This window comes from Bos grunniens, chromosome 22 (genome assembly GCF_055505025.1).
Source record: "Bos grunniens cultivar Pamir isolate PY7600 chromosome 22, Bosgru_T2T1.0, whole genome shotgun sequence".
NCBI classification, from domain to species: domain Eukaryota; kingdom Metazoa; phylum Chordata; class Mammalia; order Artiodactyla; family Bovidae; genus Bos; species Bos grunniens.
Genome location: NC_141186.1, coordinates 39,255,269 through 39,282,896, shown reverse-complemented (window position 1 = coordinate 39,282,896; position 27,628 = coordinate 39,255,269). Strand labels below are relative to the sequence as shown.

The window sequence follows — 27,628 nt, the reverse complement described above, 5'->3', positions numbered from 1 at the left end:
GTTGATTTCCTGAAATTTTTACAGAACCCCAAATTTATGACAGCATGACTGTTCTTGCATGCACCAGAAGTTTGGGTCATGTTAGTGACGAGGTGGATGGTTTTCCTAAGGCTGCTGAGATTCTTCACCTTTTTTTATTTTGTAATTCTTCCTTTATAGACAGAGGATACTGTAATAAATTCAGTCTGTACTTTCTTAGTTATGATCATACTCCAGTATGCCTCTCTGATGTTCTCCCATTCAATTCAACCAACATTTACTGACTGCCTACTATATGCCAGGCACCTGAATGGCACACACAAATAGACGTAGAGTCCCTGACCTCAAGCAGTTGGCAGTCTGTCGAGGAGACAAGACACAATAAAAAAAAATCAGTATAGTATAGTGCCGTTAGACTGGGATTGAATTTGGGGTGTTTCAGAAATTCTTCAGTCAGATTTCAGACAGTCTCTTGGGTCACTTCCACAGATGGCTCATTTCCACCATTATGTTTTGATTCATCCTAGATTTCCTCCTGGAATTTTAGTTTGTCTTATTTAGCTCTTGTTTCTTCTTTGATTAGACAATCTCCTTAAACACAGCACAACCATTAAAAGTAATACAGAAAATCTGTACATGCAGACATGGAAATGATCCTTCACTGATACATGAAAAATATGATTTGCCTCAGTAGGCTCAGGCTGAATCCCATTTGTGAAAATATATTTCTAAATATATATATAAATATATAAAAATATAAATATATCCAACTGGATATTGGATATATGTATTATATATATAAATATATATCCAATATACTTATATATAATTTGAACATATTTGGAAGAATATAGGCCCATCTGTTAGCAATGGCTACTTTGGGGAAATGGGTTGGGGAAGGAAGAGGCTTCAACTTCGTGTTTCATAGAATTCTGCTCTATTTGATTTTTTTTAACTTAAAAATTTTTTTCTTTAAATATTGTGAAAAAGTAAAAATCCTAGTTAGCTCTTTGTTATGCAGACCATTAAACCCAAACTAAATGAAACCTGAAACCTTATGCACCCTTCCCATCTTTATCTCTTCTAACCCCCTGCATAAATCTTTCCATGAAGCCAGGTTCCTTTAACACACCAAGCATATTCATTAATGTCTCAAGTCAACATGTATTTGTTGAGCACTTCCTATGTTCACCAGGAATCCATCAGAGGAAGGAGAAAAAAGAACAGCTTCAGCCAAGTGGCACGTTCCCCTCACCTCCCTCTGCTTTGGACCATGTCTCTTCCTGTCGTTTCTTTGGGCTCTTCAAGGCCCCCTCCTCCAGGAAGCCTTCCTTTCCTTTCCCCTCCTTTGAATCTTAGAGTATTCAGTGTAAGTCTTTTAAAGAATCATACTGGCTGGACTAAAGGTTCTAAGAGAACAGTAATCATACATGGAGTGACTACAGTAAGGATAGAGCAGGGAAGTTGGCAGGGATCACATCCTCTGGCAGTGGAGAAGAGCTACATGAAACATGTAATGATGCAAATAGCCCCTCCAAGAATAGTGTGATGAACAGTATGAAAGAGGAGGAGAGCGCGTCAGGAGGATATATACCAGGAACGTGGATGCTGGACTGAGGGTGGGGTTTGGAAGGGCTTCCCTGGGGAAGTCAAATTTACTTAGCTGGGATGTGAAGGAAGAGATGAAGTGCTTAGGGGAGGGGGCCAGGTGGGAAGCACCATGGTGCACGGGAAGTAAAAGATGGCAGATATAGCTGTAACCTGGGGGGTGGGGGGTAGAGTTAACAGAGGACGCTGGTGGGAGAGGTGAGGATCCAATCTGATATGACCTTGTATGTCCCTGAACGAATTTGGGCTTCATTCTATGGGCAAAGGGAGCCCTGAATTCTTTTAATTGGAGGATGGACAAGATCACACTTACCTTTTAGAAAGGACCCACTGGCTAATGAGAGGGAATGGATTAGAGAGCCTGGGTGTTTCTAGCACCGGCCGGATAGTAGGACTCAACTCTCTGCGGACTGATCGCTAATAGAGTGAATGCTTTTCCATCAGGTTAACACTTCCCTCTATATCTCTATGTCTCACCATCCATCTGGCACTTTTTCCTATGGCCTCTTCCCTACCAGTGTTCATATAATTCTAGGATTTTCCTCTTTTAAGAAAAGGGAATAAAAATTAAACATGCAATTCATGAGAGGCTACCCAAACTACTATTATATGTGTTAAAAGGCCATCAATTCTATTTGTGTAATCACTGAACTACAATCATAAACCACTGCACCACTTACCAGAATGATGAAAATTAAAAGTAGTGACAGTACTTAGTACTGTCAAGGTCAATACCTATGGTTGTCAGGGACTTTGAGTCTCTGCTGGTCAGACTATAACTCTGTTCTTGCTCTGTGGAAAACTGGCAGTATTTCCTAAAAATGAACAACATATCTTTATCTTCTAACCCAGCAACTGTACCACAAGTTATGCACAAAGAAATTCATGGCAGTATGATTTATAAGAGCCCCAAACCAAAAATATATATATATATGTTAACATAGATAAATGCACTGTGGTATAGTCATACATTGGAGTTTATAGAGACCAGAAAGAAATGAAGCACAGCTGCACCAACAATGTAATACAGAGCAAAAAGATTATGCACTGTGAGTCTAACTGCATGAGAGCTTTAACTGATGCAATTAGAAACCAGGATAGTGGTAACCTTTGGACAGTGGTTACCCCTAAGGAGGGGGACAGACTGGGAAGGGGCGTGAACCTGGGTCTATCTGGGGGTGTTCCTTATGTGCCAGTTCTTGATCTGCTGGTGATTCAAAAAATGTGCTCCCTTTCACAAATCACCGAGCTGTATGCTTAGGATGTGCATACTCCTTTGCAGGTATATCATACTTTAATTTAGAAAAAGGAGAAGCAAACTTCACATTACATCCCAAAGGAATAAAAAAGAAAGCTCAAGGTTCCCAAATGGTCTCCTTCCCAGTTTTGAGCTCAGGATAATCTGAATGTGAACTTGGTCAGTTTTTGGTCTCTGAGCCCTTCGGATGTCATTTTCTTTCCTCCAGGCCTCCCTCTGGGGTCTCCCCACGGAGGGATGGTGTCCAACAGGACCCTCAGTGCTGTGCTGTGGTGAACGCTTCTTTTGGAGGAAACTTAATAAAAACCAACCAACCTTGCTTTAAGGTCTTTTCTACCTTGCTTCTCTTTCTGCCTTTCGGGTTGGTCACCTCACTCCTCCAGGCTCCTGAGCATTTTCTTCCTCTCCCCAGCTCCTGTGCACTGGGTGATGTGCTCTCTTGTGCACTCTTTAGTTGTTTCTAATCGCTGCGAGAAAGAGACTTTAGTTTTGCAACTCAAAATGTCACCGATACAAATATATCTTACAGCATTCTAACTCTTCCACCCTGACTTTGTGCTGTTGGGCAATCAGAGATGTTTTACACCTGCATCCTCAGTTCAGTTCAGTCGTTCAGTTGCTCAGTCTTGTCCAACTCTGCGGCCCTATGGACTGCCGCATGCCAGGCTTCCCTGTCCATCACCAATTCCTGGAGCTTGCTCAAACTCATGTCCATTGAGCTGGTGGCAATCAGAGATGTTTTACACCTGTCTCCTCATCATTTGTCTGAACAATTGTGTGCTCGTATCTTTAGGTGAGTGTTTCTACGTGGAATTGTGTCACCATAGGGTAAGTTACCTTATCCTTTCTTATCTCAGTATTTTCATCTAGAATGAGCATAATTACAGTCCTCTCTCCCTAAGGTGGTTGTGGTTAAGACATGTAGAATGTATAAAATGAGTACATTTGATAATAAAATACTTGCCCAATAACAGCAACTATGGGTATAAAATAGTTGCTCAATAAATGGGAGTTATTCTCAGTACCAAGGGCAGGAAGTACTGGTGATTTGTTCCTGCAGACCTTAAGGATTAAATAGAGTGAGATGTGCTATATTTAGAGGGTTGATCTGTCGAGACCAACTGCTGAGCATTTTGCCTGGTCCTAATGAAGAAGTAGTTGCTTCTCTAAGACCTTTGTCAGCCCTAAGGAAAAGGTCAGACTGATTTAGTGGCAGACACAAACAAAACAGGCAGGGCTACCAAAATGTTTGGTTGTCTTTTAAACTTAGGTGATTACACGGCTGACAAAGACTGGGGAGCAAGACGAGTACTCCGTATCTTAGAGAATCTTGTAAAATGCTTTAACAAATATATAAGAATCATATATAATTGGCACACGCTTTGTTTGAATGCAAACACTGCTGTTAAAGTGGTGCTTAAAAACAGTTTGTTGGCCTTCTCTTCATACAGGAGAAACATTTCTCTCGTTTACACTACTCTCTTGCTTAGCAAACCCTTATTTATCCTATAATGCAAGTGTAATCAGCCCAACATGTCCAAATGCCCACAGATTCTGAATTAGTGGAGTCTGCATTAATGGAATTTTACACTGTTTCTCGTGGAGACAAGCGTTTGTAAACTACCCACTCCAGCAGTTTCAAGAACACTCTGTGAAAACGACCCCTTGCCTCCTCTTGCCCACATCTTCCTGATTTGTGTGTTTTAGTTCCAGCTTTCAAAGGAGATGCAAGGAAAAAAAGACTCAAAAGTACTCTTGGGACATCTGAATAGTTATTTATTGAGAAGCCACAGTTTTCCGCATTTTCATAACTGTAGGCTTTATATAAGGCAAAAGCAAGATGGATCTACTACTTTACACGGAAAGAAAGAGCTCTGCAGAGGACCCCAGGGTCATGCAGTCACAGAACAAAATGCAATGTACATGACAGATATAAAAACCAGCGTGGAACAAAATAATTTGAAATGATGGTTACAATCTACTGAAGGAAATATCCATATCTTAATATAAACACATTTATAGTCTAGGGTCATAATTTAAATATTCAGGTCTTCTTCTTTTTTTTTTTTTTTTACATACATGGTTATCGAAACATAAAAGCATAACATTTAATAGGATAAACTTTGATAGAAGACAGTTGCTCTGAACTGTGCTGGATGTCATGAGAGGATCACTCGTGCCATGGCAATTAGGAGGAGGATCAATCCATTGGTATGTCGCCATCCTTTTTTGGGTAATTATCTGGATAAATGACCGTATGGGTTAACAAGGATGCCAAGGGTTCATTTTTTTCAGTTTCAGGGGAAGAGAAGGAACCAAAAGTTGGTTGTTGGAGACTTGCCTTTTGTTTTTCAAAAAACAAAGCAGATCTATTTGTCTTAAATTCATTTATTGTACTCATTTAAATAACTGGCATCCACATACGGGAAATGAAGAAGGTACTTGGCGTACTCGCCCTCATATCCATTTACTGTCAACGCGCACACACAGCACATTAATGAAGCATCACTGGACTCTGCTGTACACAGGGGTACGCCTAGCAATTGAGCTATGTATTCTCCAAAGTGGTATTTGAAAGGTCATTTGCTAATCTGGGTACCACATACCTAAAATGGCAATTGTCTCGGTACACATCTCATGGGCATGGGAGTCGACAAAAAATTCCCTAATGGGGTTAACTAACAGACTAAGGACATGCATTGATTACAAGACTCTGTCCTAATGGACCCTGAGCCTGAGCATTCTAATCGTCCTCTTCATCTTCCTCGTCGCTGTCCTTCATGCTGATCCCCTGCAGGCCCCCACCCTCGCTCACAGACGCTGTGGCCTCCTCCACAGTGAGACGGTTCCGGATGGTTTCGTAGGTCTTGCTGTTTAAGGTTGAGTCCAGGACTCCTTGCAATCGGAAATCTCTATAGGTTTTCTAAAGAGGGAAAAGATGCAGTGATGAGGGAGATCTCATCTCCATGGAGGGTGGGAGGGGGCTCAAGGCGAGTGTGGGGGTGAGAACAGTGGCCTCAGCTAAGTGTCACACTGCATGCACTGTCACAAGAGAAGCCACCATGCTCAGATTTCACTTGTACTGAAAACTGAGATTTGTTGAATGACAGAAAATGAGAAATGGTGACAGGATAAACTGTATTAGATGAGACAAAGCAAAGAACATAAGCTTGTTTATTCAGTTTCATAAAGGGAAATGTTCCATCATTGTTTTGGTTCTTTTTTTTGGGGGGGGGTCTGGTTTTTTCTCTTAGGTTAGTATAGTATCATATGATAGTGTGAATAGCTGTAACACATAAATAATGGATTACATGATATGGTATTTTGTGATTGCTGCTGCAGTCTGGTCTTCAGTATTTTTTGAGGCTTGTGACTGCGTATCCCTTTGTCTCATTCACAAGACAGACATATGCATATTGGTATACGAAACTGATCACGGGCAGCCACAATTAGGGGGAAGATGGAGCGTTAATGCCTCATCAGTATGTTGCAGGCATGTGACTCATGGCTCGTCTCCTTGGGAAAGAAGTGTATCTATTCTGTTCACAACTTCGTGGTCTCAGGGAAGAAATTTGGCTCTTTTTCAAGAACAATGGTTTGGTGTTGCTGTACCACCAGTTCTTTCTTTGTTCCTTCAGGCAATTTCTCTTGGATTTCCTGAGGTATCCCAGGGACTGTTTTTCTAGGAATCCCTTTGCGTTAATTGAACATGACCAGAAGCATCTGGCTGTTGTCTACTTCGCAAAACACGTTTTTTTGCAGAAGGTCCCTCTCTAACTACAACTCTCCTCATCACACTGCATATCATTTCAGCTACTGATTCTGCTGTTTGTTTCTCCTCTTGATATGGGAAGCATGCTAAGGGGTCAAAAGAAGGTACAGTAACATACTTCAACACCACTTGCATTAGGATTTCCGGTTTCTAGAGTCCATCTGGTGCAGTCCTAGTGTCAGTCACCACGTCAACCACTCCTGAAATCACGTGTGGCAATGACTGCAGCGTTAATTCGTGAGTGCTGCTCAGCTCAGTGATGTCCAGTAACAAAAGACCATAAATAGGCTGACCACGGGTTCCCTTTGCCAGGTTATATCTGTGGTCCCAGTATGATTATCTGTAGCATTTGTCTTTCTTTCTTAAAAGTAATCTGATCATCCTAACTACTTAAAAAGTACATCCTAATTACTTAAAAGATATTCAAAGGTCACCCTAACTGTGGCTCAAGCTGCAAGGCTAGGTAGCTAGTAGAACTGTGTCTTCACCTGGAGGGGGTATGGCTAAGAGGTTGATCAGATGCCAGTCTGCTGGAGACCAGATATCCAGACGATTTACTTGGTTGTTCTGTACTTTTCAATCACTTAGAATTGGTTGCCAGAATATGATGGGGAAAAGAAAGGTTGAGACTATTCAAATATTCTCCTCTCTATTCAAATTCCAGAGCAGTGTGTTTCTCAACCAGACTCCGCATGTCTAATGACATAGAGTTGTTTTTCTTTTTTTTTAAAATACTCCATTGTGTAACACGCAAGTAGGGGCTCAACTAATATTTGTCTGAGGTTGGATGGATGAACAAATGCTTGCTGGATAACGAATGAATGGATGAATAAATGGAGTGGATGGAGAGGCAGGAAAAAAAAGCCAATTATCATTGGAAGTTTGCCTGGAGGAGGAGGAGGCCCCTGGGTAACGTACTTAGCAAAGAGGTGGTGAATTCTGCTTCATCCCTCTGTGTTGTGGCTGTAGTTAAGCCGGGCCCACTTTTGGCAAAAGTGAAGGAGTTCCTTTGGCAGGGATGTTTCTGTGTCCCTTTCCCTGTGGCTCATGTCTGTGTTGTTTTTGGCAGAGGCTAAGAAGCAACCTCCTCTCTGACTTATATTTTTTTTCTTAATAGAATATTGCTAATTCTAACAGGCTCAACAAAAATCTGGAAATATCAGTAATGGGAAGATATTGTAACAGACTAAAATGCATGTCTGCCCAGGAAAGGTCAAATAGAAAAAAATTCCCCTAAGAGTATTTATAGCCAGAAAATGGAATTCAAGGGATCAGGCAATGGTTAGTGAGGTTGCCTTAAGGAACTTACATTTAAAAATATGAAATAAGGTTGGGTACACAGTCTGACCACATACGTTTCTTTTTTAGGAGCTGCAATACACTGTCTGTAACCTTCCCTGGGAGAACTCTTTGTGAGATCAAATGCACATGATAATAATTCTCCTTAATTACACTCAACGGAACAGTAATTGGTTTTAAGTCAGCACTGAGGTAGAGGAGTACCTTGAATGAAATGGTGCTAATCCGAAAGAGACTAAGAAATGGGGCAGGCGGGAGGGGGGTGACTTGTGGCAAACTGTTAAGAAAATAGAAATTCAGTGCTGTTTTATTATTAAAATATTTTTAAAGAGACTTTGTGCTTTGAATGAGATTTTTGCATACGAATGTTTTTAAAACCCTCTACGGTGCAGCATCAAATGGAAACTGAAATGATCAAAAACGTATTTACCCCCTTCTGTGATCTTATTATTTCATGTAAACCACTGAGATTTCACGCTGAAATAATTATCATTAGTCCAAGGTGCACACACAAGAACAGGGGGAAAAAAAGCTACGTTCAGGGTATGTTACCTCACCTTCGTGATCCTTTACATTTGATTGTATACACGCATTGTAAGAGAAACTAGTTCAATTAACTATGAGAACAATATTGATTTGCATCCTGATAACGGTCACAGGACATATTTAGAAGGAGCTGGAGGTAAATATTTCTATTAAATTAATTGTGGCAAAATTTAATTTAATTAAACCATAAATGAAATTCATAATGGAGGTGATTAGCATGGCAGTACCCCAAAGCCAGCTTCTGAAAGTCTAATGCAAAAGGGCACAAAGGCTCCAGCAGTATATTTGCATGGCAAATACATAAAGTATTTTTCCAGTCTGGATAACGTATCAAATGCCTTTTTATTAAATTTCCCTCTGATGTCTGAATAATAAATTAACCAGGCAGCCCACAATGATTTCATCGGTTTTTCTTGCCTGAGATACTGTTTTAAGAGTCGTCTTGTTTTATTCTTGCCTGAGATACTGTTTTAAGAATCGTCTTGTTTTATACCTAAACTAATATTCTTTGTGTTAGAGAAGTCCTAGAGCTTGCCAATGCAATGTATTTCGGCCAGCTATTTGCAAAGGAGAATCACCATGTTTTCTTTTACCTTGACCATCCTAATTAGAGTTTTCAACTGATAAATGTGAAGCTGTAAGTCCATCCGGTCCGTCAGCCAGGTACAGATCACGTTCATGGAGCTGTTGTACCATTGCTGAAAAAAGAGACAAAAGTTCTCCAGCCAACACATCACGGAGCATTTAAACAGCAGAGAGGGAACAGGCCGCGTGTGAGCACCCTGCTCTGCTCCAAAAGGAAGACAAAATGGTTAGAGAGAATTTGAGAGCACAGAGATCACAAACAGTGAGTTGACACAAAGTCACAGGGTCCCAGGTCAGCCGAAAAGAGAGCGGTTTGGACTCGGGATTGAAAACAGAACTCTTCCACTCCACACCCCTCATGTGCAATCAATTTCATAAGGACCATTTTTTGCTCTTTTGGTTCATTTTACTCAGCCAAGATGTAAGTCACTGTGTATGTCCTAATGCCATTGTCTTAGGGGTCCGGGCAGATGGGGGACTACTCCACTGAGCCAGTTGATGCCACTGGCTACTTACCTGTAGAGAAATCCAAACCCTGTCTCCTTAGGACCGTTCTGGGAATCAGGCTGAGAGCCTTAGGAATTTAGGGCAAAGTTTACCTTCATTTACCGTAATGGGGCATCTGAATAAAAACGATGAAGGAGGGTTTCTCTTTAAGGGCCAAATTATACTCTGGGCAGCTTATGTGGCCTTACATTGGCTGTGCATCTGTTTTAATCTTAACACCCAAAAATTATGGAAGATAAGAGGGGGAAAAAAAACATCTACAAATGAGCTCATTTCAAGCTGTTGAAATCATACTTCCCCTTAAGGGGGTTAAATTTTGCTTCTTGTCTGTGAAAAATGCTTGAAGCTGTGTCACTTTAGACTGCCACCCCTGTGGTGAAGAGAGTCTCTGGTGCGGTATAATTTTGCAGCACTGCTCATATATTCATAAATCTCACTCGGAGACATATGAACAGTGTTATGAAGTGTCAGTACGAAAAAAAAAATCTAATCTTTTAAACTTCACCAGGTTTCATTACGCGTTGCCGCTTATACCAAACAATTTACAAATAAAATGAAAAGGTGTGGATGGACCTATATATTTATTTATAGGGAAGTATATGAACTGTGCACAGAAAAGATGTAAAAAAAAAAAAAAGTGGTTAAAGAATTGAAACGTTGCATACTCTCCTGCTAACTGACACGCACATTCGCACACACGCACACGCACACCAGTGGAGATTTGAAAAGCATAAATAAAAACATGTTTCTGATGGTAACTCCACCCTTTCTCACCTAAAGATCATCCAAAATCAGTTTATGCCTAACACTCACAGTTTTTCCGAAGCCTTGTTTCTGACTTAATTTCTTAAAAAAAAAAAAATTAATTTGGGTTTTTACTTGCAAGGTAGAACTGCCAAGTTTCACCTTGTAAGAAACGACACAGTCGCAGCCATGGCCCCTCTCTGCAATCTCCCATTTTGAGGCTCTTTCCTCATCAGAGCCAATTGTGGCTCTCCTTGGAGCCCAGCCGCAAACAGAGACCACACTACCCCAATCGAGGCAGCACTGCAGCCTCACAGCCAACTTCTGCTCTTTTAAAGATCATGGAGGCGAAACTGTCAGTTTCGGGGAACCTTCTGTCCCTCCCCAAAAGAGTGGGGGGGTGGGGGTGTTCTTTTCCTTGAGATCTGTGGTTCACCCCATGTCGGGAGGGGGTTTGCCCTGGTCAAGCTGCTTTAGGTGTGGACAGGTTTTCCCTTCTAGGAGTGAGAACATTTTACTGAAACATTTTTTTGGGGGTGGGGGTGGTGGTTGTGATTATTTGGGGTTTTTTTGGCACCTCCTGCCTTGGGATCCTGGAGCTCTTGCTGTCACCGCATCTGGGTTTGTTAAGGGGCTGGGACAGGAACATGACTAGGTCATGGGTACAGCCCTGCTTTACTCTCAGCAACTGGGGGCCCTCCTGTGTTTACCCCAGGTCTCAAATTCCCACATTTACTGGCTTTATCTGACATGCAGTCTGGGGGCTCAAATAGTCTATTTTGAGAGTCATGAGCAACACCCCCCTATCTCCCCACTCCCACCTCCTGGGGTTGGAAAATGACCCTCAAAGGAACTTGGGTGACCTCCCGGCCAATCTGACCAGACCAGGGCCCCATGATGGGTGCATCTCAGGGACACAAAAGAGGAATATGGCACTCGGGCTTCTAGGCAGAGGTGGCATTTCGCTTTGGCTGTGACAACAGGCAAACCGGCGCTGGCTTCCCTCGCTGCCAGCGAGCCTTGTGCAACGTGCCTTTTTCTCTTCGCTGAGAGACATGCCACCTTTCAGGGGAAGAAAAAGCTAAAGAGCGCCCCCCCCCCCACTATTTCATATAAGTAATTCCCCTTCTTGTAAAAAATGGCTTTTGGATAGTCAAACGAGAACAAGAAAAAGGTAGACTGCTCTCAATACTCTTTCTGTGCTGCTGAAAGGGAGATGGATGCGTCAGCTTATCACACTCACAGATTTCCACTCCAGGAGAACAAGAAAGCCCTGGAACATCCCTGCTTTTCCTCCTGGATCTCACATCTTGTGAAAGAAGTGTAAAAAATGTATGATGCCCCATTGGCTACACACTTCAAGAGGCAAAAGGGAGTAAGTCGCTCCTTTCCAAACCTTATGCTCAGGAGATGAAATTGGAGACACTTTTGGATGAAGTGCGGTGCTAACTTGGTTTCCAGAAAGGCGCTTACAGGCACTTGGATGTTGGAGGAAGCAGGAGTCACTGCCTTGGAGAACTTGAAAACGTTAAGGGGTGAAAGGGATCTTCCACCTTTGATCTCCACCGTGGAGAGGAGGCAACCAAGGCCGAGAGAGGTGAAGTGACCGCAGGTGCCCGCAGTCACACTGCTAGCGAGTCCGGAAGTGGCGGTTTTGCAGGGCTAGGCACTGGCATGAAAAAGCTGATCATCTAAAGACTGCTACCTAGGAGGGTGTAACAGTGCACTGGGCATGAGAGCTAATCTGGTGTATCTCTTCCCAACTCTACATTCAGGGGGTATCACACTGATAGCTAGAAATAGGCCTTAGTGGGAGTTCTTACCCTATGGAAATTGGCAAATGCCACCAACTAGGGCCTTCTCCTTTCCAGAAAGCCAGTTGTTAAAGCATTTCATCAGCATATTACTGGGTGTCTGGGGTGTTCTTGCTTTTCCTCATGCAGTTTACAGTGCTTATTAATCAGGTTTGCTTTATTTGAGATTGATGCTAATATAGCAGATTTGTTATGATTCTTTGAAAGAGGAAATTAATACAACATTTTAAGTTCTCCCTGCTTTGTTTTGTCTTTGGTTCAGATATGCCTTTTCCAGAGATAGCCACAAAAATTTTGGTAAAATGCACTCTAAACCCTTAGAAATAAAACTTGTGAGTGCATGGCATATACTGTGCCTTGCCTTAGTTCAGGTATATTAACTGGAAACTACCTACATAAGGTTAGTTTAATCCTAAAAAAGCCCTCGAGAAATAAAATCACCAGTTACCTGGGCACCACGAAAGTACATTCCCTAGGGAATAATTTTGTGAAGATTTTACAGTTAGAAGCCAAAAGAAGAAAGGCTAGTAAAGCCTTGGAGAGTTGGGAACTTCTTGGGTAGCTAAACTGCTGAAACTAACATGATATTGTGAATCAACGACACTTAAAAATTTTTTTTAATTGAATGCAAAAAAATAAAATAAAAAAAGAGAACTTGGAAGGCTGATCTAAAACCTTACCATTAATTTTCTTTTGTCTTTTCTCCTTCCTTCCTTTTTTCCACACAACTGTTAACATCATAGGCCTGATCTCCTTTTCACCTAGGTTTGTGATCCTGGGCAAATTACTTACGTTCTCAGAGACTCAGTTTCCTGATCAGTCAATGGGAATTAATCACGCTTTCACAGGCCTTTCTGATGGCTAAATGAATTAATGCTAATAAAGCTCACATCACAGTACTTGGCACATAAGGCCTCAGTAAATGCTAGCTGCCACCACAACGAACACTGCCACCATCATGACAGCGGTCACCACTATAGGTAACGTCGTCGTCATCATCACCATCAACTCTCTCCTCTTTTTTCTGTCTCTTTCTCAACCCAAGAAATGCCACAAAACAAGAACGAACACAGAACAAATGACCAGAGAAAGCCATGTGGTGGTGGAAGAGGTTATTCCTATTGGAATATCTCTGGGATCATATGCTCAAGTCTTACAGGACACATGACTAGCTCTCACCAAAGCGATCTCACTGTAGAGCTGCTTTGTGTTAAGAGCGTCACCCAAACCTATAAAACCATCCTGAGTGCCGTTAGACACATTTGAAACTATACTGACCTAGATTTAAATATTGGATTCAAAGGATTCAGACAAGTAATGAGTGATTTTGCAAACCCTACATGGATAAATTACACTTTCAGCTTGGGTTGGATACTTATTAGCTGGATAAACTCAACTCTTAAGCTACTTAACTCTCTGACCCCTAGTTTCCTCTTGGGGTTAATATTAGTACCTACTTCATAGGACTACTGTGAGAGTGAAAAGAGGTAATTGTGTAAAGTGCCTAGCAGAGTGACTGTCGCATAGTAAGCACTCAATAAAATTTAGCCAGTATTGTTATTACTACTCCCCAAAACAGACCAGGTATCCTTCTATGAATAATACACAACACAGAACACTCTTCATGATCCATTTCTGGTAAAAATCAACATGCAGATATACTCAGGTCACACATTCTGCCCTGCAACTAACTACACTGACTTTGTGCAGAGGAATCCTTACACATAACATGTCTCTTACTGTAAGTGGGGGTTCACTGCAGCTAGGATTAGAGTGAGGCAGGATCTTGCAAAAGTGCAGGGTTGGATACTGCCTTTAATTACTACAAATAGGAGTTTGTTCATTATGTATGTCTTGCATTCAATTAAAAAAAAAACATTTTGATATTTGGCAAAACTAACACAATTATGTAAAGTTTAAAAATAAAATAAAAAAAAAAACATATTAAGACATTTACCTTGATCACTCGTTAACATTTTGAAACTGAGAAGTGACTCATTCATCTCTCCCCAGTCCCTGTACTTGGGTTCACTGTTTATCTGGGAATTTTATCCTCTGGGAGTGCTGCAGGATTGTGAGATGGGATAGATAATTCACACCTCACTGGACAACACGTTTGGGTTGTTATACTGGATTTGGATAATCCCTCATAAGCGGGATACAGTGTTACCACGCTGTAAAAAGGTTGCTGCCTTCATTCCTCTACCATCACAGCCACCTAGATGAGTCTAAATTCTCCACCCTCCCCCACCTTGATGTTAATTCAACATCCCAAAGGCACCTTACTGTTAATGACTCATTTGTTTTCAGAGCCAGCCACATCACATTCGTGAGTGGCAATGAAAATAAGGAATAGAGGCGGAAAAGGACATAAAACTACTCAGTAGAGTTTCCATGTTCACTAAATTGCAAGGGCTAACATATCTGCTTAACTTATATGGCTGCCTATCACACAATACCATTCTCTAAGACTTTAGAGTCTATAGTTTTGGCAAAGTGCTATTTTGTACAGGATTCCTAACACACACACACACACAGCACCCAAAATTAATATAGCTACCTACTCATTGAACATCGAGTCCTTAGAATGTACAAGTAATGTGCACGGCATTCTATAAGCATTATGTAATTTCACCACAGAGTTGAACTCTTAGGAGTATCAATAAGGGGAGAGATGGACTGAGAGTTTGGGGTTAACAGATGCAAACTGTCACATATTGGACGGATGGGCAACAAGGTCCTACTGTATAGCACAGGGAACTGTGTTCAATGTCCTGGGATAAACCATAATGGAAAGGAAGAATATAAAAAAGAATGTATGCATATGTGCGTGTGTGTGTGTATAACTGAGTCACTTTGCTGTACAGCAGAAATTAACACCATATTGGAAATGCATATTGTAAATACATCATAATACATAAACATGTATTGTAAATACATCAATAATAAAAATAAAAATATAAAACAAAATGACACACTTAAACAAGTATCAGTGGTATTAACAACCCTGTTTTACAGATGAGAAAAAGGGGCATAGGTAAGTTAAATAAGTAGCCTGTGTTCAGATGGCTGGTAAGCAGTGAAGTAGGCTTCAAATTGGTTATTTACCACTACACCTGTGTAAGTTGTCACATTTAGCTCAATAATTTTAAAAACCAATGGCTTGTTTATATAGAAACAGATCTACTTGCCAGGTAGCCTTTCAGCAAAGTCATTCAGCTCTGAATTTCTCAAAGGAGAAGTGTGTGGGTGGGTTCCAGTGTTTTTGGAACTGTCTCCCTCAGAGTCTAAGCTTGGCCTGTTGTTGAAAATATTCTACTTTCTATGAGCCTAGAAAGTTGCTAGGTACGGTGTGTGGAGTCAGGGGTTTTCCCACAAAAAAAACCAATCAACAGCCTTAAAGAACTAATAACGGATGAGAGACAATCATTGCTGACTCTTAAGAGAAATGATTCAGAAAAGTTGGATGGGGGTGAGGGATGCTATTTCTTAGCTAGCATCAATGTATTTTTAATTTCTCTCTGTAGTCCTACCTCATTTCTTCTTTTCTCTTAGGCTGGTAATTCAGCAATTGCCACTTAAGAGAAAACTCTCACTGTGGGCAGTTTGAGTTTTCAATGACAAATACAACTAGAAAAACTGCCTCTGTCACAATGGATTTAATTTTCCTAACAGAGTGTTGGAGATACAAAAGTTATGACACTGACCAAAATTTCAATTCTGAAAAAGTATCCATCACAAGCTTTAACACGGTCTGTGAACAGGGAGAGGAAGAGAGCCTTGGGGAAATTCAGTTTCATGCTCAGTTAAATAGGATGTCATCAGAAAGGGCTGAAAGAGAAATGATTTTGGGTGGAATATCAAATCCAATGAAAACAGTCTAGTGCAAAAAGTTCTTCCTGTGTTACTTTTTTCTTGAAAGAAAAATTTTAAAGAAGTATATAATATGCACGCTATAGTGTACCACTTTTAGAAAAACATGAACATTTACAAATTTCAAGCACATGCCTACAATAGAAGGTAATATTTAGCCTGATACATGAAAATGTACCCTTTCAGAAATTACGGTGTTTGGTCTAAGGACCAATAACCACACCATGCACAAACACATCTCTTCACACACCTTCTTTGACTAAAAACTGTGACTTGGTCCTATATAACCTATTCACGAATGATAGTCAAAATTTACAATGATCTGAGTTCTACTGTTGGCTCATTTTCAAATGCATGTTTCATTTGAAACTGGCATGTTCACCCTATTCATGCCAGGGAGGCAAAGTGCTAAGTGCCTGGGCAATTCGTGGCTAAAGTCTGAACAGTTGAGTCTTTATCATCATCTACAGCCTCACTTCACAGATTAGGAAACTGAAACTCAGAGAAGCAGTGGTCTACCGGCTAGCAAGAGATGAAGCCTGGCCTCAAGAGGCTGAGATGCAGTACAGCTTAAGAGACTGGACTTGAATGAGGCCCGTCCTGTGTTAGAATCCTGATAAATTCCTTATCATCCCTGTGCCTCAGTTTTCTTATCTGCTAAATGGGGATGATCAGAAAAACCACTTAGGGTTGTTGTGGGAATTAAATGAGTTAATACGTGTGGCATGCTTACAATAGCACCAGGCATATACTGAGTGTTAGCTGTTATTATCTAGACCTGCTGTCCTACCTTATTCCATGAATAAGAAATATTAATAGTACGTTCCTAAGTGCCAGCTAGTCAGGGTTGTGCAAAGCTTTCTGAGCAGTTCCCATTCCTTGAATAAGATCTGAGCAAACAGGTACTTTACAACTTCTTGATAAGCAACCTGTATTTCTGAAGTGAGGAAACAGTGAAACCTGGAAGATTTTTATCTTTTCTTTGGAAAGTACCCTTTCTCCAATGCAACACAGCCAGACATGAGAGAAACTGCCTCAGCACCTTGCCTGGACTAATGAAGAAAGGACATTTTCTATGTTGGCAAAGAGTCAAAGAGGAAGATAATACTTGGACCACACCCATGTGACTATGTTCCTCCTGCTGCTTTTTGTGACAAAAGTGGATTATTATTAGCAGAAAGGAAACCTGCAACCTATTTAAATGGCTGCATTGAAATACTGTAATGAAATATTTTACATTTGAAGCTTTCAATGCATATTTCTTTCTTACAATTTGGGTAATTTAAGAGCATGTGAAAAGCTTCATTAAGGTTTCCTCCACACTCCTACCAAAGTCTCCAAAGCTTTGTTGACCTGGGCCAAAATTCCACAGCCTCATGGGTTTCTTGCGGTTGTATTTGGTGTTCTACTCCAGATTCAGAGAGGGTTTGACAAAGGCTTGGCATGTTCAAGACAACTGTGCCAAGTCGATGAACACTAAAAGACTGCACATAAGTTTCAGGGTTTGTCAGAGCCCCCAAAGGGAGCTGATATGCTTCGCTAAGAGGGTGTATCATCTGAGTACTTTAAAAAAATGACATGTAATTGAAAGATGCAATCTTTTGCCTTACTTGAGTGACACTAATTCAGGATTTGATTCACCAAAACAACTGCTTCTAGAAGTGGGTATTTCCAGTCACAGCTTCAGGACGCCCAGATAAAAGCACAAAGATACCACAGAGGGTATAGATAATCAGGGGGACATTCTAGGCTGTCCCAAGTGTTTTTTTTTTAAGTTGAAGGTTGTTTTTTTTTTTTTTTTAAATCTTTAATACTTTGGCCACCTGATGCAAAGAACTGACTCACTGGAAAAGACCCTGATGCTGGGAAAGATTGAAGGCAGGAGGAGAAGGGAAAGACAGAGGATGAGATGGTTGGATGGCATCACCGACTCAATGGACATGAGTTTGAGCAAGCTCCAGGAGTTGGTGATGGACAGGGAAGCCTGGCCACGCTGCAGTCCATGGGGTCGCCAAGAGTCAGACATGACTGAGTGACTAAACTGATAATTCTCTGGATGGCTAAAACCCATTTCATTGAAATCTTTACAAAGCTGTCTTGATGCTGTGGCTTTTCAGGGTTCTAAACTCTGGACAGCAACCTCTGAAAGTCTGATGCAATCCAGACTGAGGGGGACATCAGAGGCAACTTGCTGAAACCATGGTTCCAGAGACCTTCGCTATCTGCAACATGGTATGAAGAGAACCCAGCGACTCTTTTACGTTTAGTTTCTTCTCATAAGGAAGAGATACTGCAAATAAAATATATTTTTTTAACTTTGACTTAAATTGATACTTTAAAAAATATTTGCTTCTTCTATAGGAACATATATAGAATTTAACATATGGGAGCAATTTTATTTTTAATTTCCTTCAAAAGGGCTTAAGTGATACCTTAATATTCTTTTATTAAAATAAGCAGTTATCTATTCAAGGCCAAATTTTACCTGTCTAAACCTGAAATACAGAGAAATGTGCAATAAGCAATGTCTTCAGGAATGACGTTTCAAATGGATGTTCAAAATAATGACTCTACTTGGACTCTTGACTAAATGTACTGTAGCCTTTTCAACAAGTCAGTACCATCACTACTAGCTGCCTGGGAGAAAATACAAGGAAAGTAAGAGTCCCAAAGGGTTCTTTCTAGGATCAAATCAAGCAGGAGAGTTTAATTCAAAGGTTATATTTATACAGGTTATACAGGGATCTCTCTTTGGAAGACATGTTCTTTTTTTTTTTTTTTATGGTTTGATAAACTGACAATTTCAGTAAGCTGTCCAAAACACTCAAAGCCATACGGGAAATGAGTTTGTCACTTCTGAATCAATCAGACTATGTGAAATCCAACAGGTCACAAGTCCCCTTGTATCCCGCCCAACCCCACATCTCGGTATGGTGAATGGCCACCTGCAAGGAGCTGAGACAGCACCCAAAAGGTCTGCTTTCCCAATATGTCCAAGATATTTCTGGAAAGTTTGCCAACTCTGAATGAAAAAACTCAAAGGTCAGCTCACAGATATCTACCTAAAGACAGAAAGGCACAGAAAGGAGGCACGAAAGGGGATTTTCTGCTGTGAATGCACCTTCAACTTACACTTGGATACTGCTCTTCCCCCATTTCCACAACCTGCTATTATAAAAAGATGGGACACCCAGCAATTCCACAGATGCAAGGAAACGGAAAGCAGGGTCTTGAAGAGACATTGGCACACCTGTGTTCGGAGCAGCATTATTTGCAAGAGCTAAAAGGCAGAAGCAACCCAAGTGGCTATGGATAGAAGAATGAATAAGCAAAAGGTGGTACCGATATATGATGGAACAGCGTTTAATCTTAAAAAGGAAGGAAATCCTGTCAAATGCTGTAACATGGAGAAACCTTGAGGATACTGTGCTAAGTCAGTCAGTGAAAAAAAAGACAAATACTATGATTCCACTTCCATAAGGTATCTAGAGTAGTCAAATTCATAGAACAGTGTATGAAAGTGGTTGCCAGGGGCTGGGGAAGGGGAAAATGGCGAGTTACTGTTGAATGGCTATAGATTTTCAGTTTTGCAAGACTTTTAAAAGACTTGCAGAAATTGGCTGCATAACAGTGTGAATGCATTTCCCACCAATGAACTGTACCATTTGAAACGGTTAACCTGATCAATTTTACATTATGCTGGTTTTTACCACAATCAAAACAAAAAGAAGGGAATGCAGAATTGCTCCCCTGATCGAAAAGGAAACTTTGCTAAAGAAAGCACGGCCAGGTAGCAATGTACATGTTCTAATCTGGAACACCAATCGTGTTTCACAAAAAGCCAAAAAATGATGTGCATGAGGAACGGGGGCCGGGAGGAGATGATTTCTCAAGGCCGAGTTCTGCGACTGTGCAGAACAAAGAACATATCTGGTAGCATTTGCTCAGTCACTTATTGGGTTTATTTAAAACATGCCACGGGGCCAACATTTCTAAATCTGTGAAAGAGAATTAAATGAAGCCCAGAGATGAGAACTGAGAATCCTCATAGAGGATTGGGTCCAAACAGCCAGAAAGGATGCATTTTTCACACCGCGTGACACATCACCTCATATGTTTTCACGGAGACTCCCCCATCCCCTTCCTGCTCCCCGCCCCCTGATGTTCCCCGTACAGATTTGATCAAGCAGCGCTCAGCCCCAAGACCCCAGTTCCCTCTGCCCAAAAGGGCAGCGGCTTCACCATTCAGAATCACCGCCACCCCCCCCCAACACACACAACAGACTTATTAAGGTTTGGAATGTGTATTTAGGAAGCCCTTATTTTAGGAAACAATTAAGTAGAATTAGGCTAATAATGCGAGGCAGGCAAAGCTTTTGCCCTTTGCTGAAAAATAACTCCTACATGGAACAGTTATACTAATAAAAATCATGTATTTCTTAAATGCCTCAAAATGATCTTTGCACCCAGCTCGGCAATTAACACTGCCCCACTGAGGAACATTTATTCCCCAGGCTAAGGAGGATTAATCTCCATGTTTGCTCGACCAATGTCTTCCTTCGCTGAAAATACAGTATGAGGCTTTGGGCTGGAAACAGAAATTTCTGTAAGCGGGGATCTCACAGGAGGCTTAATTCCCTTCTCATCTTAGAGGGTGGCAAGGTGGACAGGAAGGGTTGGGTGCCCCCTACCAGACCCACTGGAAGCCCATGCCAAATACCTCCTTGGGCCAGTCCTTGACCCTGAAGGAGGATGGAAAGGCCTTTCTTTGGGTGGCCTGGGCCTCATCTATGGAAGGGGACTTTCGCTCCCAAATCCCCAAGCGGACTCCTCCTCACTGTAGCCATTCCAGAACCTTCTTCTGGGCCAGAATCTACAGATTTCCCACCTCCAAGCCTGGGCAGGAAGTGACCGCTGGGCAAAAGGGGGACACAGACCCTCCCGTTGGACGCTTTGTCTCCTTGACAACACCCCAGCTGGTGGCCCGAGGAACAGACTTAATTTCTTTTCTTTCTCTGCCCACCCTCCCCGCCCCATACTTCGTTCCCTCTTTCTGTAGATGCAAACGTACGACATCCAACATAAAGTTGCCGAAATAGCAATCTTGTCTCTGAATATATAAATTGCAAAAATTGATATGAATAAATCTGCAAGTAGCACACTGATTGTGGCACATTTTATCAAAAAACGGCGCTTGGGTGCTCGCTGGCTGGGGCGGGGGGTGGTGTCATTACACATACAGAAAAACATCTGCAAACTCCCAGCTTCTTTACTTAGAACTGAATGGAGGCATGACCTCCTGTTCCTTGCCATGAACCCTGAGTTCACACTCATATTTTACATGTTACAGGAAGCCACAGCTCGCCCCAGGGGCGCTGCAAACAGAAACGCAGAAGCCAGATGTAGCCCCCCCCCCCCCACCCCCCTTGCTCCTTAATGCACCTGAAGACGCCGGCAACTCGACATTCAAAAGCTGACGTGCTCGTAGCTTAAGGTCACTTCAGATTTTGTAAAGCAGAGGACAAAACCAGGAATGCTTCTAGGGCTGGGCTGTCAGCGGGGAGGCGGAGGGATTACAAGAAACCTGTGACTCTGCCTCTTTCTGCCTTTGCTGGTAGTTTTTTTGTGTGTGAACAAGTGCCATACAACAGATTGAGCCTCGTATAAAGGCCTGAGACTGTGCAAGGGCCCCCCGCTGGGCCTCAGCTGTGCTTGCAATTAGCAATAGGCACGGAGTGATTATTGTTGGGGTAGCGGATGGCAATGCGAAGTGACAAGTTTTATGGGGGAAGTTGGGAGTGGGGATGCTCGGCAAGTTTCTCTTTCTTTTTTCTTTCATTTTTTCCTGGTTCTGCAAAAACTCCATCCTTGGGCGGCTGCAACCTCCCATTGCAGTGAAAGCTAATGTTCCCCCTCGTCATTCAAAAGAGACTGAACAAAATTGGTGAAAGAATATATTTTTTCTCAGCGCTTCAGAATGCGCGTTTTCTAGGTCAGAGCTTCCTGGCTGCCCTATTTAATGTCAGAAATACCCATTTGCCTCAAATTAGCAGAGATCTGGGAGTTGAGGGCAGGAGATTAAGCATACAAAATTACTCAGCAGGTGACGGTGGGGTGGATTTGAGGGTTGAGAAGTCTTTAAAACTGACTACAAGACATTATATACTTCTGACAAAAGAACATAGTAATCCTACCTGCTTGCTTTAACCACTGTTGTTTGCCTATTATTATGTGCTTTAATGCTCATGAGAGCAAAACCAGTGCTGATACTACTCAATTACCATAGTAACTCACACCAGTGACCTCTTATCTCAAGGCTCCCAGCCCAGCTGAACTAATCCAAAGAGTTTGTGTCTTTTTATTTATTTAAACGGTGACATATACGTGGACTGGAAAGCTCCAGAGGGAGGCTACTCCTCTCTTTGTCCAAGATCAGAACTTGTTTTGAGATTTTGAGTAAGGCCTTTTCACCTTTTGAATCCAACGTGGTTCTGAAGTTTATGGATTGGAGGCTGTGGGATGTCTTTAAAAACCACTATGAAGACACAGAACAATGCCCAGTAAAGACCAGCAACCTCCCAGCTGCACGATAGTCATGTTGCCCCTTGGGCCTCCTTGGGAGGGGGAAAAATGGGAGACTTTTAATGGGGAACGTTGGCTGTTTCATCCTATCCATGGGGCCAAATGCAGACAGGACAAAACGACTACCCAGAGGAATTTCATCACAAGCTTTTAAAAAGAAGTACAAGTGATACTAGCATTAACGTTTTCTAGCTTTTCAATTTTACCTGGCCTGGGAATGTGTTTGCGATGCACATACGCATACTGTATGCTAGGTCTGAATACTACTGGTGACTCAGAGCCACAGGGTTGCACTCACACATTAAATGCGCTGAAAAGTCCTGCAGTAAAGAAACCCACTGAACTTTGCTTCCTAGTTTCCAAATGTATTTGACTAAAGAATCACTTTCCATGAGCCACCTAGTAATAGCTTTCAGGGTACTAATGCTCCACTGAATCCGCTATGGAAAAAAAATCCTATACTGACATAACTAATAATAATCAACAATAACAGTAGTGAAAATCACGAGAGTAAACATTTAGTGAGCACTTTCTATGTGTCAGGTACTATTCTAAGTGGTTTATATGGGTTAAACTCATTCAATTCTCCTAACAACCTCAATAAATAGTTACTTTTTAAATTCCATTTTACACTTCTATAGCACCATACTGATATGGATTCATACTCCATGAAAGAGGGAGAAAAGGAAATATAATCCATGTGTAATAAGCTGGCTTTTAACGTTCATGCTATTTTTCCTGTTTCCAGAGATCCTGAAGCATATAAGCTCCACCAATATATATATATATTCCCCCCCCCCTATAACTCAAGGCCCTATTTAATATCAAGTTAAATGAGGGGTGAGGCATGACTCCCTGCAAAATCCTTCCACCTTTGAACTTAAGGTGCTCAAATAGCAAAATATCTCTCTCTCCTCTGTCTCTTTTGATTAGCTTCCAATGCCCTGCTGTCCTGAAAAAAAGAATCCAATTTAGGTATCAAAATTAGATCTGTGCTTTCCTGTACACAACGTGATTTCTAAAACTGTTGGACACCTAAGTAATTGAATAAAAATGTAACTAGAGGTCAAGCCCTGAATGGAAGATGGAACATGGGCCCAACACCAGCTGTTCTAACACCCCCTGGCTGACCAATGGGACCTATCACTGTAAATCTGAACATGCTTGTGTTTCGGACTTTCGTTAACTAGACAAGTTCTTTAGCAAATGTCAGAAGCTGATACCTAACTTTCAGCAATCCCTGATACTTAAGGGAAAAGGAAAAAGCTCTCTCAGGTACCTGGATTTTCTCAGGCTCTTTCTTTCTCCAAGAGACGTAAATAATGAGCCAAACGCGATTAATCCCCAATCAGCTTCTAGCCAGGCCTGGTCTGCCGCCTGGGCTGCCCAGGGCAGGTGTGCAGTTTGGACATTAACAAACTCACCCTGGTTAACAATACCTTTTTCTGGGGCCTATTTTTCTCTGGATATGTTGGGGATTTACTCCTGGGCCTCCCTGTGCATTGAGAAAATGGACCCCCATGCCTTGAGCCTCTGTCCTCTCAAAGGAACCTACTGTTTGAGAAAAATGTATAGTTACAATCCAAATTCACACTTTCAAGTCATCTCAATCACTTCAAGCTCAATTATGTCGAAAAAGAAACTCTAGTTTTGGTGGCACGTCCTACTAACCTATTATCCACGTGAGAAGGGTTAATACTTTATCTGAAAACTGCTCTCTGGGATGCATACAAGGACCTTAGAGGGAGGAGAGAGATTCATCCCAGGAGCAGAAATCAGATTGTTCACGAACAGCATCTGCCCGCCCCCGACTGCTCCATAGGTACGGGAAGTGCATCGAGAGTTAACTGCATTAATTCACAAGCAGATTGACGTAAGCAACTGAATAAGAAATCTGCATACCATATAGAAATGATTATAGAAATCATACTCTAAAATAAGGATTGTAACTCATGTACCGAACGGAAAGATAAAGTGGAATGCCAACTATGTCTTTTTAAAACAGGGTTGGTTAATCACATTAAGGGGCTAATTTCATAATTTGCACATATTCAACTTTGTCTATAGAGTCATGACTCATGAGAGTTTTGTGAGTCAAAGTTGAAGTTCTTACGTGGGAAAAATCATATTGACTTCAGGGAGTTCTTTTTCTGGGCTGAGGTTGTTTTAGTCCCTATTCTCAATATTAAAAACAACAACAACAACAATCAAAACCCATGATCTGCACCTTCACATAATCTGTTATTCCATGGAAAACATTCAGGTAAACAGACAATGGGATGCTGTTGGTCCAACCACACAGCGAGTTTCCAAGCAGAAGATGATTGGGTACTTATATACCATCCAGGAGGCAGAGTCTAGAGCCTCAAGGATTCTAAGACAATAAAGCCAACAACTATATTTATGGGTCCAGGACCCTTATCCAAAGTTCTCTAAGCAGTTTTAAAATTACATCAATGTCAGCCCTCGGGAACCTGGGCTCTCTGGGGAATGGTTTCCCATAAGGAAAGGGTATCATCTTTTTAGGACCAGAGATGGTATTGATTTACAAGAAGCTGTCCATGGAACAATACTTGGATGCTGGTTCAGGAAGGCCAGGTTTCAAAGACAAGTCAGTGGCATGAGAATGTAGGAGAAAAGATGGTGGGGGCCCTGGGGAAGACTTCCAAACTCTGAGGAGGAAACATTTAGGGGTACATGGTGATTGCCCCTATATAAAGGAGATCAGAAGGTAAGTTCTGATGCCTGGGGCTCAGAGATGAAGAAAAGAAAATCAAAGTGCTGCTTTTTAAAAAGTTAACATGTGTTTTCACCATGTACAGCTGGGCTCTGCTTCCCAAAGGCGCCCTTTCCTCTTGCTTTATTTTTAATCTCTGTTAACCATATTCCCCACTTACTACTTCTCACTCAGTGTGACTTTTTTTTTTTTTTTTTACCTTTCTGGGAGGGAAGAAAAAAGAAAAAAAAAACTTTACATTCACCAGATCATTAACCCAAACCTCCTTCTGGGGAGCTCGCTGCCTCATCTCTGCAAAGGGCATGGACCTCAGACCACTGTCCCCACACAGGACACACACTGGACCCTGCTGGGCGCCCTCAGTGTCTACAGAGGGTTTTGGATCCACCAGCCAGGAGACAGGAAGGCTGCGTCAGGTGCCCTGCTGCAGCATTCAGATGAGTCTAGGACCTGAGCACATAGAGTTAAACCGTAAATTAGCCATGAGTTAATATGTGCAGGCGGAATCCCTCTGCCTTGCCATTAATGCTTTCCGTCCACAAGGCTCCCTCCCCCTTCTCCACCCCCCCCTTCCTTTTTTTGAGGCGACAGAATAAGAAATTAAACACTTGTGGGTTCATTCGAAAGAGTGAATGAAATTGAATAAGCTCTCAGTACTTGAGGCGCACAGCGAGTGCCTGAATGGGGCAAACCTCCTAAGTTGAATGGAGTGTCTTTTGGGACCAATTTGTCTCTTTTCACTCTTTATTCTTCCCTTTCTGCTGACAGATGTACAAAGGCGGAACTGCGCCGTGCAGCTTATCCGCAGGCACCCACAGCAGCTGTCACTTTTGTCGAGCAAGTTAATCAAGCAAATGCCACCATATCCCACTTTCTATAAGGAACAACATGTTATAGACAGTAGTCTTGCTAGAAAGAGACTTTATTTTAACTTTGATTGGCTTGGTTCCTTGGCCCCTCCCAATGCTTCCCCCCTTTTTCCCCCAAAAGGAGGGAGAATGGGGGGATTGTGCCCAAGCCAAAGATTTGGCTGTGATCACATTATAGATTTAATAATAATACTGTGTGACAGGCTGAAGACTGGATTCCAAGTTCTATCCTAAGGACTGAAGGATACCCTGGGTCTGGGTTTTTTTTGTTTTTTTTTTTTTTGAGCATGATATTGTTTGTGCTGAACTGTTAGGCTGTGTGTCTCAAGTTATAAAAAGAAAAGCTGAGGGCAGAAAATAGTATCACGCCACGGATGTCTTGGATTAATTTCATTCTGTTTTCCTTTGTAAAGCAGGTTGCATTATTTACACACTTCTTGTAAGAAACCCCCTTGCCTGGCCAGGCTCACAAAAGCTGAGCTAAACGCAGAATCACTCGTCTTTGTGCATCTTGTCGTTCGTGAGTTCTTTAAGCCGAGTGCCCAAATTTATTTCTAATGTGCACCAGCACGGGGCATCAGGCCTTCACGTCTCTAGTTCTCTGTAAGCCAAGTGGGGCGCCTTTAAGAGAACCCTAGTACGTCTGCATCCACATCCTCCCCTGCAGTGGTCACCACTAGCTGGTGACTTCCAGAAACCATAGGCAGAAGCAAGCTTTAGTGAACAGTGTACCACTGCTGACCTTGCTGCCACTGTGAGCCTGCACTCACTTAGGAAGCTGAATGCCCAAAGCAGACATATTTTCAATAAACAAACTCTTTAGAAACAATGTGGAGAGACAACTTTGTAGTAGCCAAGGGATTTGCTACTTTCAAGGGTTGGCTGACAGCTGACAATCTATCTGGTAAGCTCTTTAAGGCTTACACACACACACACACACACACACACACAAATTCCTTCTTCCCTCCCTCTCTCCCTCTTTCCTTCCTTCCTTTCTTCCTTCCTCTTTTATCACCGTCAGATTGTTTAGTATAATCTTCGGCTGGAAATAAGTCAAGGAAGTTCTTTGGTGAAACCCGATCGCAAACTTTCACATTGCTGACATCTCAGGCATTGTTGGATAATGACCACATAACGATTTAGTTGCAACTACATGTGTGTTACGAATGGATTGTATAACCGTGTTATTCTGTAATTCTGGATTACTTTCCCCCTCCTGTAAAGCCCTGCTGATCTGTGAAACTTAGTGCCATTGACAACGCAGCTATGTGGGCAGGTTAAAGGAGTCCATGGGGCCTCGTAGGAACTCTGGGGCATTGTTGCTGAATTATACCACTTGTGTCAAGGTTTGCTTAAGGAACTTAAGCTGCTATCCTAAACCATTTATCAACTGTCTGGGATGTAAAGGTATTGTGTTACCATCATCCCCTTTGCCTCAAATAAACCACAAAACTT

General features: G+C 41.8%; 1 protein-coding gene across 15 annotated transcripts in view; it reads right to left on the bottom strand.

The window, feature by feature from the left end:
- Window positions 1–4,604: 4,604 nt before the first annotated feature.
- CADPS (calcium dependent secretion activator) overlaps window positions 4,605–27,628 on the bottom strand; it is a 471,095-nt gene continuing 448,071 nt past the window's right edge. For all 15 annotated transcript variants that reach the window (XM_086367063.1, XM_086367067.1, XM_086367064.1 and 12 more), the window contains 2 exons: window positions 9,056–9,160; window positions 4,605–5,768 (listed from right to left, as the gene is read on the bottom strand). In XM_086367063.1, the coding sequence (XP_086223189.1) occupies window positions 5,589–5,768; window positions 9,056–9,160 (285 nt within the window). In that variant the 3' untranslated portion in view covers window positions 4,605–5,588. The remainder of the gene's footprint in view (window positions 5,769–9,055; window positions 9,161–27,628) is intronic.